A 13707-nucleotide genomic window follows, 5' to 3' on the forward strand; every position below is an offset into this window, starting at 1 on the left:
TCAAAGCACACCTTACAAGTATCAATAGATCATAGAATAGTTAGGGTTGGAAAGGACCTTAAGATAACCTAGTTCCAACCCTCTGCCATGCGCAGGGACTATATTGCAAGAGCTGTGAACACTTAAAAACCCGCTGTAATTTTAAGTAACTTGTTCTTCAAGTTCCCATTGCAATAGCTATCAGCCTCTCCCTCTCTAGTATAGACACCAGCAATATAAATCATATTCTTTGAAAGATCCAGGGAAAGATCAGTGGCTTTGGCAGAAATCAAAGGGAAGTGGTGATTAAAGAAGATTCCAGGAGGCAATAAAGCATTTATGCAAAAGGTGTCATAAAACCAAAACAAGGAAGGGGAAAGGAGCTATATTGGGGGAGCGGGGGGAGAGGTACTTACACTCTTCTTCCATAACAACTATTTTAGTTTCTGAGGCTGGTAAGACTTGTGGTGCTTTCGTTGTTCCTGGGGAAATTAAGGTAAGAAAGTAGTGAACAAAATATCTATTTTGAGCAGAGAAGGGTGGGCTTAGCTACTGCAGGGGGGAAGGACAAGAGGAGGTGCTGCTGGGTGGCACAGGCTGGCATGGCTGTCAATGTGTTAGTACTGGTTAGGGGATGCTCAGGTGGGTGACTCGGTATCAGAGGCAGGTAATGGAGTGCCCCTGCAGGGGGGCACAGGGCACATCGGTCCCCTTGCTGTAGAGGGCTTCATGCCATTAGGATCTCTGTCATGATAAAAGGGCTCAGGATTCACCTGGCAGGTGATGAGCAATACTGTGGGAGGGTTTCTTAGCCCTGGTGGCTGTGAGAGTGTAAAGATGGGATCACAGAACATGTCAGTGAGAAAAATGTGGAGTTAAAGAAAAGGTGAGACCCTCTGAAGAGCCTCCATCCCATATATAAGCGAAGTTTTACAGCGCAAAGTAATGCTTATATAAGAGATGGAGGTACATGAAACAGATGAAGGCCATGGCCTGAGGCAATATGGGAGCCAAGCACATCCAGCAATTTCCTCTTTATAAACCAGGATACTGGGGAAGTCCAGTGTCCACAGTCACAAGCTCTACTCAAGCCTGCTGGCAGCAACAGCTCCTTCTGGATCAAAGTCCCTCACCACCTCTAGATTCACAAAGGAGAAAGCACCAGCAGCCTACGCTGTGTGGGCAGCTCCCTGTCAGAGATAGGCGCTGAGACCACCATAGAAAGGTAAAAGCAGAAAGAACTTTTTAGACAAGTTTGATTTTTCCTGCAGTGTTAAACAAGAAGTGGAGGGGGAGATGTCAGCTCAGGAGGAGTCTTGAAGTTTTCTGAGGAAAAGAACCTGAAACAGGCACATTTCAGCTGTGTCCTCATGCCCACGTGATACTAATGTTCGAATACTCAATGAAGAGAGCTGTGAAATCAGACATTTTTCTAAGAAAGCATCTAATTTACCTCAAAGTAATAATTTGAAAATAGCACCAAAGCACAATATGTTTTGGCTAAGCCCAGAAGCATTTCCTCAGAGATTGACACCCTCCCAAAGCTTTTCAAGGCAAAAGCATTTATCTCTGAGCAAGGCATTCTGTGGAAATACCAAAATTGCAGAGCAGACATGAGGTGATGGGTCTGGCTGATGGACATTTTCTAAGTGACAAGGGGTCATTGCACTGCAGCCACTCTCTTTCTACAGAAAATCTCTCTTCAGTGTGGGGGTTTTGGTGATTCCCAACAGATCTGCATGGCTGAATCAGTGCTCTTTAGAAACTGGTGTAAACTGGAAAGCGGCAGTGGAATAGAGTGAAGGGTACTTTGCAACAGCAACGTTGCCTCATCGGGCTGAGAAACTTTTGCCAGCAGAGACTGCATCTCAGATCTTTGTACCCATGCGCCTGAAGGTAGCATGTGTGAGCCCCCTCTCTGCCAGCCAGGACTCAAGTGGGCTCAGGAGCCTCTGTCTCTGGCTTCTGCACCCCTGGAGGGCAATGGCATGTTGGTTTGAGGACTCCTCCCTCCTCCATGATGCTCATTTCAAGCTGCAGACCACCTCTTGCAATGGCACCTCTCTACAGGGGCACCCAGAGATGTCCACAGACCTCATTTCTCTATATCACAAGATGCAGTATTAGCTCAGGACCTCTTCCCAGTCCTAGATTCACATGCCTGTATCACAGTAACATTACAGGTCCTCCAACAGTACTGCTAAATGTCAGATCAGAAGGCGTGCTTCCCGCACATGGTCCCAAAGCATCTGTACCAGGCAGCCTGCCCGGGACAGGCGAATGCACCAAGTTCCAAAGGAAAGGCCAGCACTTAAGAAGCAGAATATTAAGCAGCAGAACACAAAAACCAGCAATAGCTGGAGTTTGCTTCTGGGAAGGGCTCCAAGGGCAGGCCAGCTCACACATCTGTTCTGATCAATTGTTATAAACTGCTGGAACTTCACAGAGTGCTGTGTTGAGAATTAGCCACAACAGGATCAGTGCTAAGGGGCCTGGAGAAGAATGCAGGCAGGAACAGAAGACAGGACACATGTGGGTTCAGGGACAAGCAGATGCTCTGAGGAGTTTTCTACTGAAAGATATCACAGAAGAAGGGAGCTTGCAGAAGTGAGGGATGCTATCAAAGTCGCAAGAAAGGCCAGCAGAAAGGAAAGAGGGAGACTCCAGAACAGCAAGTGCTGGGCACAGGTGAAGGCTGCTGGGCTCTGGGTAGCTCAAGGGGGAAGAGAAAAGAGAGTGCAAAGGGGGTGACAGAGCTGCAAAAGCCCACAGTGAACAGCATCACCTTGTTTACAGGGGACTATAACTAGCAGTTAGCTGCTGTCCTGCCAGGTGACCTGCAAGCAGCAGCAGCAAGGGGTGCATGCAGTTGAGAGTGGCAAGCCAAAGGCAGATTTGTAAGGAGCTTAGAAAATGGATTAATCAAGGCACTGTCCCAGCAGGGCACAGCAGGCAATTGACTGGATCTGCAGCACCTTGCAGCCTGCAGCTCCCAGCAGGAAAAGGTACAGGACAGATCTCTGTGTGTCTTTGGTGACTTTGCAGGTCAACACATTTCTGGGCAACTCAGGCATGTCCTCATACTCCCTGTGACCTGAGTGAAAGCAGCTGCCTATCATAGAATCATATAATACCGGGCTGGAAGGGACCTCAAAGAGAATTTGACCTTGTCAGATAGCATGCCTTCCTGCAGAGGATGAGTTCAATCCTTTCAAATACTGCCATTACCATCCCTGGCAGTGTTCAAGGCCAGGCTGCACAGGGCTTGGAGCAACCTGCTCTAGTGGAAGGTCCTCCTGCCCATAGCAGGGTGTTGGAAAAAGACGATCTTAAGGTCCTTTCCAACCCAAACAGTCTATGATTCTATGTGGGAAGGGGCTGTTTGAAGCTGTAGTGGCCTGAGGTGCAATCCCTGGTGCCATAAATAGCTTGCAGGATGGGAGTCTTGCAGCAGACACTGCTCAGTCACACTCCTCCTCTCGTGAAAGGGGATTGCTAGTGCCTGGGAAGAGGAGGTGTGGAGGAGGCAGATGTGGGTCTAATGGCTGGCACATGCTGCCTGAGCATGTTGCACATGGAAATTAGATTTGCACATGTAGCCCCCAGTCGAAACAGGAGCAGTTTACATGGTGGTGGAACAGTCAGAGTGCAAGTCAGAAACAAAGGAAGTTCCACTGCCTCAGCTAGTTTACTCTGGACACCTTTCCTACCATGATAGAAACACAGCAGAGCAGCTGTGCTAACTTCATAGACGTGAAGCATGAAGGTATGGAGGTCTAAGCACGGATGGCCTTTCTGCAGGCTTTGCAAGCACTGGGTTTTTACAGGCACAGTAACCGAGGGGGAGGCTATATGATACTGCAGCTTCACAGAATGGAAGATTCAGGACTTCAAACACTGCTGAGACAGAGGTTAATAGAGAAAATAATGCCAGAAAGCAGCAGGAAAAAGCTACCTTCCTTCACATTTGACTGATGCTAATAAGACCACAACAGAGAAACTGGATCACACCGAGAAGGGCTGCAGAACACAGAGCCCAGGCTCCCGCAGTGGCCCATTGTGAATGGCAGAAGGAAGAGCTTAGGAACACAGTCATCCCTTCCCTAGTTGCACCCTCCTGGGTTCTGGCAACCACTGTAGAGACTTTCTGAGCTGGAGGGTGCAACCAAACCATCATGTTAAGCAATATAATTATTATAACCAAGATAATAATAAAACCACCTAACCTCAGACTCCATCCGCTGAGCTCTAAGAGATGGAGCACACATTCTAGGATGAAAACCAGAAGCAACTTCACTCATCACAAAGCTATGGTTTAATTACTTGTCTTCTGGTGAGTTTTGCTGCTCAGAAATTCTTTTAGAAAAAGAAAACATCGAGCCCATCAGCTTTCTTTCCTCTGTACCCCCTTTAAAAAAATACATAGACTGTAAGTTTATTTAAAATGTAAATTAACCACATTGCCACTGACAGATAACAAAGATAAACATTTATGCTAAGCTGCATTTTTCTTATCTCCCAAGACTATTTTACTCAATATCCTAAAAGCATGAAACACAATAAAAGACAGATCATGTGCAGAACCTCCCGCTTTCTGCATGAATGGCAGACAAGACGTTTGCTGGCTTCTTCACTTACCACTTTTCACATTCAGGCTGCCTTTTGCGGTGTCTTTCCCTAAAACGTTCTCCGCTTCGCAGCTGTACTCCCCAGCATCTTCCAGCTTCACCTTGTTGAACTGCAGTCTGGAAATCTTTCTGTTGAAAAGTACAGCAGATAGTACTTACTAGATTGCTAACCACCCTCATGAACTGATAACCATTCCTGGCCCTGGTACTCTGCCTGGGACATCACCCCTTCTTGGGATGATGGCTTGCCTGACCTCACGAGCTGAATAGGCAGCCAAGCATGGTCAGAATTCAGATGAGACCCTTCCCAGGAATCACAACCACCCTTATTTCCTAAATGAACATCTCTCTTTGAACCCGCTGCTCTTAGCATGTTGCCATGGTTTGGTCTGAGACCAGCTCCCCCCTCTTGCTGGGGGTTGAGCCCAGCAGCCCCAGCATCCCAGCACACAGACTTTCTTATGCTGGAGAAAAGCCATTTTATTGATGGACAGCAGGATCTGCCTCTGAGATGGAGATGTGGAGATGAGTTCTGCACCTTCCTCAGCCAGGAGGCTGAGCAATCCAGTGCTTCAGTGACTGCATTGAGTGCCACACACTCAAACACAAACACCTGCAGTGTGTGTGGGGTTTCATCCGTTCCAGCCTGCAAATCAAACCCTGTGGTTTGACCCAGACAGCTAGCACCTAGCTTCATCCAGGCCTACTAATAGGGGAAGTACTTTGTATCCCCCAATTACACACACTCCAATGTACTACAGACGGGGGGGCTGAACTGCACACAACCATTAAACCAGTCAGAAGCACCTAGAAAGAGCAGAAGATGATGTATGGAATGATTACCTGTGTCATCTAACAACCTGTGCTGTGTGCTACATAGGACAGGGAGCAGCTCAGCAACAGAACTCTTAGGTGCTACGGAGAAGACGAGCATCACCCACCTATGGCAGATGTCTCATTCTCTCTGATGCCTCTCTGACTAATAGCCAAAACCTTTTGTTGCCTACTTTAATAAAGATCTACAGGAGTCTTCAACACACACTGAGTAACACTCATGAGCCAACAGTGGGACTCCCGCATTAGGCCCTCTGTTTTATTACATCTCCTGTCATGTTAGCCAGCTTATCAAAAAACACCCTGTGGTCTCTTCTCATGAGAACATCTCTCTGCTTTCTACCCCAAACTTTTATCTCAGGTCTGTCATATAGTCACTTTATTTAGGGACTTGGAAACACTGCCAGGTGTAGAAAGAGGTCCCAGTGGCCTATGGCTCTGACATGTGGAAAATACCCATTAGCTTTGGACATATTTACAATGTTAATGTGTCATCTGAGAAGGACTTTTCTTTGGGCTGTGCAAATCATCGTCCATAGGAAGTCCTTCACAGAAACATGGTCATCTTTTTAACACCCTGACATTCTGTTCTCATGGGAGGCACAGTGCAAGGACTCGGCATGAACATCTCACTAGTTATATTAATAAATTAAATGCACTTGGAGACAGCTTGGTAGAGCTCCCAGGATATGGGCTCTGCCCTGTTTTACAGGATGCGGTCAAGTGCTCAGTTGCACAAGTTTAGGACCCATGTGGTGCAATTTTTAAATGAATGTTGACAGTATGCAAAGATCTCTAAATCCCTAGGTCTCCCCTAAGCCACTGTGCCAAGCCAGTTATGTGGACCAACATGTTCCAACATAGCAGCCTGAAGAAGCAGAGTGGTGCAAAGCCACCTTGACTCTGTGTTGTGCGCTCCTCTGTATTTTCTCAAGTCTCTTAGAGCAACATGTGACAGTCCTGGGCACTGTGGTCCTCACTGTTGTGGTGCCTTAGGAGTCTAGCAATAAGAGACAGTGAAGCATTTATAGGCCTCCAGGGCCTGTTGCTGCCTGGTGGCAGTTGGGTTGTGCATAGAATCATAGAATGGTTTGGGTTAGAAAGGACCTTACGATCATGTAGTTCCAGCCCCCTGCCGTGGGCAGGAATACCTCACACTAGACCATGTTGCCCAAGGCTTTGTCCAGCCTGACCTTGAACAGTGCCAGGGATGGAGCATTTATCAATTACTGGGCAACCTGTGCCCCCTTAAAAACAAACCACAACAGAAAAACTCAACAGTATTTAAGGCCCTCACGTAAACTTCCCAGGTAAAGTAGCTCAAATTCATCTGCCTCTGAGCTAAAGCTTTCCCATGCATCTTGCTGGGAAGATACAATGGGTGCCGGATGAAGGGGTTGGCTCTGTTGGGCTGTAGCGCAACTCTGACAACACTGTCCCCAGCACACCCAGCCATTAGCTGTCTCAACCCTCCCTGACAGACTACACCATCTGTTTCATAAACTACCCCTATGACAGGCTGGTAGCTATTGCTGCAATGCAGAGCAGAAAAGCAGGCAGCACGTGTTGAAAGCAGCTTGGAAGAGCTCTAACTCCAAGTCCTGTAGAACACACCACCCTCGCACACCATGCTGAGGCTATCTGCCGGAGCAGAGCTGAAAGCATTAACCAACACGCTGCCTTCAGCTGCCGGAGGACACATACCCTAATGATAACTGGCTGTGTTGCAATAGAAGTTGCACAGCATGTTTCACCAGGTGTGGGAACTGGAAAAATCCACTACAGCATTAGAATATCACCTGCGTACATGATCTTTTACAGATAAAGGGGTTTAAGCCCCAAAGATAGAAATCAGGAAGTTATTAGTAACACAAAAGGGTAATGAAAGGGAGCACACTTGGCAGATTTCTCTCCAAGAACAGGATGGGAGGCATTTGGTCTTTTACCTGGAACCAGAGAGGAATGTGAGCAGAATAAAAAGCAACGTTGGCATTTATAGCATATCCAATTCAAGGTGAAACCAAAGAAGATTAATTTGGTTTAATGCACAAGACTGCTGTACTATCAAAAGTGCTTACTTTTATTTTTCAGCACAGTTTGAAGTTCTCCTGGATTGCAAGATCCCCTTGAAAAATTCAAGATCTTTTTCTTGCTTTTCATACTCCAGACCAATGGCGTAGCTGCTCTTGGCCTTCACTATATACTATAATGCTATATAATGGAAAGTAACAGACTTGGAGGAGAGAGATGGAGGGTGCAGATGAAGAGTAGTTTTAATATTGAGCATGGCCACAATAAAGAGAATTTCCCTATCCAGGCAGCACTGAAATAGCCAGAGATAACTTGTTTCACAGCATTAGTCATGTGCCTTTTAATTCACATGGATAATGCCTGTGCACTGACGAACTGAACCGAAGGATGTAAAAGAGACTAGACCTTGGTCTGTGTGTGGCACAGATGACCACTTTGTTTCCATTATATTCTACTATCTCCAAGGGCTACTGAAATACCTCAAAACTGGCTAGGAAATGCTCATTTGTCAAGTCTGCATCCTTCCTCCTGCTGCCCCCAGGCAGGTACTTTGTTCACTTGGAGGCTGAGGAGTGGTTTTACAGCAATACCAAGTAGCAGCATACAAGGAATTAAGCTGTGCACAGGAGTTTTGCATCAAGTCTCCTGCTGCCCTTGTGGGCAGCATGTCTCTTGGGGACACCAGCCCCTGGGAAAGCCCTAAACTGTTGGTTCACAAGAGTGCCTTGCTGCTAAAGGATGCCATTCTTCTGGAGGAAGGCTCTACCCCAGGCTGTTTGTTCAGTGAAAGGGCCAGGGTCACTGACAGATCCCATCATTTCACTGCAGTGCAACTCTGTTGACATTTCTTTACTCCAGGGGAAAATCTGCCTCATTGTCTTTTCTGACCCTCAGCACATATGACTTAGCCACGCACTAATTATCTCCTGTAGTGCCAGTGGAGGAATAAGCCATAGGGAATATGTTGTCTGCAAGCTCTGGGGGATAGGATTCATGAGGAGACCTTCAGCCTGGCCAGAAGAAGATCCCCCCCAAACACCTTTCTGACCATGAGAAAAGAGTCCCCCAGAGGACAGTTTGGAGGGATGAGTGAATCACCCTCTGCAGTGTCAATACCAGATCACAATGGGAAGCAGGGAGATTAGCCCTTGGCTGGGACCTACAGAGAGACCCTGGTAAATTCCGGCTAGGAAGGATGGCCTCATCTGGTGTAATTTAGACATCTCAGAGTCAGACATCTAAATGTGAGGCTGGGCCTTCGGTATAGTCAGAGGAAAAGAAAATAGGCACTTCATCTCAGCCAAGGAGAAACTGTTCATGACAGAAGTCATGTTCTCACCTCCACTTTGGTCAAGCTTGAATCATTTTTGTCCCCTTACCTACTGCCAACTGAAAATGCGACTGTCTTCCCAGGTCATCTCCTTGCTAAGCCATTCATCTCTGAGCAAGAATGCAGCTGCCAAAAGCTGCTACCGAGACACCTACATTTCACTGTGAACTCGGCACTCCCTGCGTGAGTTCAGCCTCTTCTGCATCATTCAGGACACAAATAGCTCTAGGATTACTACTGTTATAGTATTTTATTAGTCTTCTAAAAATAGGGTAGCTAACATGTAAGTAGTAAAGTCGAGGAACTGGCTGATGAAGAGAATTTGAAGACTACACTGTATGTAGCCCCTAAATTGTGAATGAAGAACACTGCACATAGTAAACACACCCAAGATCCTAGGAAAAGGAAATTCCCAAACATGACCCTTGCAAAGGACACACTGAATACACTGCTGTGGTTATCTATTAACTCCATTCCTCTCTGTTTGCACAGAGCCGATAGCAGGAAGCACACCAATGTTGCAGAGAACAGAAAGGCCAGTAATTGCTGTAATGTCTACTGCTCACACTCCTGCCAAAGATTTAATTGGAGCCTACGTGCTGTCCTGGCACTTTTCACGGTGGTGCATTTGCCCTGAGAGAGCAGATTAATGATTGGCAAGAAGATTCAGAGTATCTAATTCTTCAGCTTAAAGTAAGAAGTGGTGTCCAGCAACCATCAAATCTGAGGCAGCCCCACTGGCTGGAGCAGGGCTATCAGACCCCTGGCCTCTGAGAAAACATTCATCTTCCTCAGCACGCAGGGGGACAAAATCAGGTAGAAGGGATCACTGCAATGCAAAGCAGAGTGGGGATGGCTGTGGCAAAGCACCTCTGTCTGGCACGATGGAAGTGGCAGCCAGGAGCATCCTCTGCCCTGCACAGACAGATGGAAACCACCCCAACGTCTTTCCTGCCCTTCAGAGGCAGTTACACAGAGCTGGCAGCACAACAGAACCAGGCAAGCCAAGGGTGCCTTGGAGTGCTTGAGGAAAACAAGTGGCTCTATACTGGCTGCTAGGCACTCTAGGGCATGATCTGGCTAGCTCAGGATTAGCTACAGAAGCAGCAAATAGGAAAGGGGAAAAGAACTGCCTCAAGCAAAGCAATCACATAAGAGGGGTAAAGACAGGAAGGCTCAGACTTTGCAGCTCTGCCACCATCCCTTCTGCCAGGGGAGAAGTCCTCCTTCTTCCTCCCCTCACAGCATCATCTGCCCCACTCAGTGTTTGAGCTGCAGGAACTGTGGGAGAACTGTAGGACTCAGTTAAAGTCCTTGCAGGTGCCCAGGACAGGACCAACCCCAGTCCATCTGGACAGGGTTTCCATCCCCGGACCCCCTCTGCCTTCTGTCTCCTACCCTTGTCCCCCAACATTAAAGTGCTGTTCTAACCTGAAAAGCAGATTTGCCCCTTCTCTGCTCAGCAGTGCTGTTGTCTCTCTGTGCCCAGGCTTGGGATAGGCTGATTTTAAACTGAAGACTCGACCAGTCCTCACTCTGTAGAGCTGACACTGACACTGGTCTCAGAGTGAGAGCTGGAGTCCCTTCTGGGTCTTGCAATGTCAACAGACGGGAACAAGATCAATAAGTACACTCCAAAGAGCAGGGTCACTTGTGCAACCCCTCTCCATCCCGAAATTCAACCTGGGGCCACATTGCTGAGTTGCCACAGATGTTCCTGCAACGGGAAGAGGTGTAGGGCAAGAGAGGCAGTGTAATGCAACCACACACAAGTCCCCGGAGCGGACTCTGTGGCCGCTCTGTTGAGAGGCAAACCCGTGTGTGCTGCTGCTCTTTGTGCCAGGCCAGCCTGCAGCAGCTGCCAGGGTGTGAAATCAATACCTACGTAAAAGCTGAATTTTGGGTTAAGGCTGATGCACAGGTCAGATGTCAGCGCAGGATCCCTTGTGTTACTTGTCATAGAACCATAGAATCATGGCATGGTTTGGGTTGGAAGGGACCTTAAAGTTCATCCAGTTCCAACCCACTGCCACAGGCATGGACACCTTTCACTAGAGCAGGCTGCATATCAGTCTTCATCTGTGATATGTTTCCAAACCTAGGATTGTAGGGGAACCTGGAAAATTCATGCTTATAGATATATAATGTGTTGTGCCCCAGGTGAGCTGCCTGCAGCCTCAGCCCTCACTCCAGCCCTCCTTCCCCATGGCAAAACATTTTAACTCACACTGGATGAATGGGATTTCAGGTCATGTCTCAATGAGTGCTTCAACCTATCTGTGACATTCTGCAGCCACAGTGGGCTAAGGTCTGTAGGGAGAAATTTTATCCTCCCCTGTTGTTTTTTTTAGCAGCCAACATCACTGGAAAATCCACACAACACTGCAGGCACATAAAACTCCTTCCACCTCGAACTCTGCACACACCATCAGTTGAAGCAACCCGGCATCTGACCGTAACTTGTTAGCCACTGTAACTCAGACAAGTTTCATTAAATACCCATTCCCTGAATCTCCTAGGAGCTCCAACTTGCAAGGCTTGTGGATTGTTCTAGCTCAAGACCCAACTGCTTCTCCTTTCAGTTCTCAAATTCCCTGGTTCAGTCCCAGGTGCATTGGCCAAGATGACGTCCATCATCTCCTTTAAAACAACAGACAGGCAAACAAAGGAGATGCTCTCCTTCACACCCCCCCTCCAACAAAGTGCCTTCAGCAGCTAAAACCAAATCCCAAGTATCGGAGACTTATAATGACATCGTGAGAGTTAGCAAGGCAGAAGCTCCCCTGGTGATTATAACAACACCGGTGCTTGAGAGGAGTCTTAGCTTCGAGGCATCTGGAATTGCTCTTGCAAGATCCATTGTCAAATGAGCTTTTTCCTTTGTTTAAAAATGTCAGCCTGAAGACCCCTGCCAGAGTGGTGGTATAGCCTGCTTGGGTTCACTCTGGCTCCCACAAGGCTTCAACAGCTCTCTTTGCCCCTCCTTGTCTCCAGGCTCAATTAGGAAATCATTTATCTCTATTGGCACTCTCTTTCCCCTGCTGCTTTGGCATTATGATCTCTTTTTTTTTGCCTTCATTCCAGAGCAGTGAGCTGTACAGGGAAGACCACAGCCCCATTCATTGTGGGTGGGGAATAATCTACAGCAGGGAGCATTACAAGGAAGACCCCAGCAATGAATCTGCCCCAGCTAGGAACGCCTGAGGGACTACTGTACAGAAACAGGAGAGGAGGGTATCCCTTGGCTCCACTTACAGGCTAACAATAGGGATTCCTGGTGATACTGAAAGTAGGACACTACTCCCAAGGGACGTCATATGGTCAGCCTGTCCCAAACTGAACTGCCACAACCCTCTCCAATCTAATGATGCGCCTACTTCATCACCACAGCAATCTCCCTTGGTAAAAGAGCACACAAAGAGAAGAGGCTGTAAGGACAGCCACAGTGAGGAGACTACCAGGCTCCTGAACCCCCTCTGACTCCAGCTGGCAATCTACATGTCTCAGGGCTGAGCCCTGAGCACAGCCTGAACTGAGTCAGGTTCTCTACACCTTCACAAGCAGAAACTCTCCTGGCTTTCTCCACAGTTGGCATTTGACCATTTGCCAGACATCCAGAGAGTCAGAACCCAGCCTCAGTCCCATCTCAGATGCACTCAGCAGAGAATGGCATCGCTTTGGCAGCTCAGAGGGAGAGCCACTCATTGTGCTGTACTTCCACTATCGCAGGCAATTCTTTCTGGGTAATTCCTCTAGGTTCCCCATCAACTGTGTTTTATTTAAATGGAGCCAGAGATAAAATTCCAGCCAATAATTTCTTCTACCTTAAAGAGAAGTTTCCATTTTGTGCAAGCCAGGCTTGCCCCTGCCTGTTACTAATTACAGATGGAACATGCAGTTCAGAAAGGAGGAATCAGGATTGTTCCCCTCCCTTCAGCAAATATCCATCGAGAAAAAAACCAACCTGACTCCTTTGGCTGATGGTACCAGAAGTTTTGCCAGTAACTTTAAAACACAAGAGGGAAGAGGATTGATGGAGAAGCTGAAGAGCTGAACTGCAGTTAACTGCTCCTCTCCTCCTTACAAACATATACCGCCCTTATTTTAAAAGAGATCTACTCTAGTGGGATCAGATGAAAACTTGATCACAAAGAACAGTCTTCAGTCACAGTTGGTAGTTAGAAAACTCAAGGCTCTTTAAACACAGAGAAAGACATGCACGGAGCAGGAATGAGTCACAGAGGGCAACCCTGTTCTTGCCTTCCATCCTAACCCTCTGCATGTTGTTGAAGGACCTCAGAGCTACAGACAAATGGCCTGACACTCTGCTTGGGATTCACTGGACCAAGAGAAACAGTATGAAAAACACCTCCCCATCCTGGCAGGGCTCATTTGCCTGGCTCCAGCAGACAACTAGCGATCCCGCACACCTGGCCAGATGCTATGGAGCTTTTTGTGTACTTTCTCTATGGAAGTCCCTCCCCAGTGTTCTATTTCCAGCCCTCTGGAAACCCCACTCTTCTCTGAACTGAAAGAAAGAGCAGGGATTATCTGGAGACCAGTGTTATCTCTAAGTGGAGCCAGATGTATAAACCCCATTATTCTTGAATTAATCATCATAGAGTAGGACTTCCCTTCTGAGTTTTACAGTTTAGGATACTTACCCTTCCCGGGAGACTTCTCCTAACAACATGCTGGAAATAATTATGTACACCCATATCCCATATCCACTTTTGGGTCCCACTGCTAAACCCAGATACTTAATGGAGATATGCAAAACCACGAGGGCTCCCTCGATCCTCACGCTGCTTGCAGAGAGCAATTTTTAGTGTTCACTGCATGGTATCAAGACCAAAAAGAGACAGGTCCAATGCCAGTAAGGACTCTGCCCTCTAAGACTTTTCA

The 13707-nt window shown here is 47.4% G+C and overlaps 1 protein-coding gene across 6 annotated transcripts in view; it reads right to left on the reverse strand.

The window, feature by feature from the left end:
• NRG2 (neuregulin 2) overlaps positions 1-13707 on the reverse strand; it is a 151544-nt gene that overhangs the window by 41107 nt on the left and 96730 nt on the right. For 4 of the 6 annotated variants that reach the window (XM_061354019.1, XM_061354017.1, XM_061354018.1 and 1 more), the window contains exons 3-4: positions 4618-4736; positions 396-461 (exon numbers count right to left, since the gene is read on the reverse strand). In XM_061354019.1, coding sequence (XP_061210003.1) covers positions 396-461; positions 4618-4736 — 185 coding nt within the window. The remainder of the gene's footprint in view (positions 1-395; positions 462-4617; positions 4737-13707) is intronic. The other 2 variants (XM_061354020.1, XM_061354021.1) reach the window with 1 other exon arrangement.

Source organism: Neopsephotus bourkii, unplaced genomic scaffold (genome assembly GCF_033783945.1).
Source record: "Neopsephotus bourkii isolate Nb327-2 ecotype Australia unplaced genomic scaffold, CSIRO-AGI_Nbou_v1 NB_716, whole genome shotgun sequence".
Taxonomy (NCBI): domain Eukaryota; kingdom Metazoa; phylum Chordata; class Aves; order Psittaciformes; family Psittacidae; genus Neopsephotus; species Neopsephotus bourkii.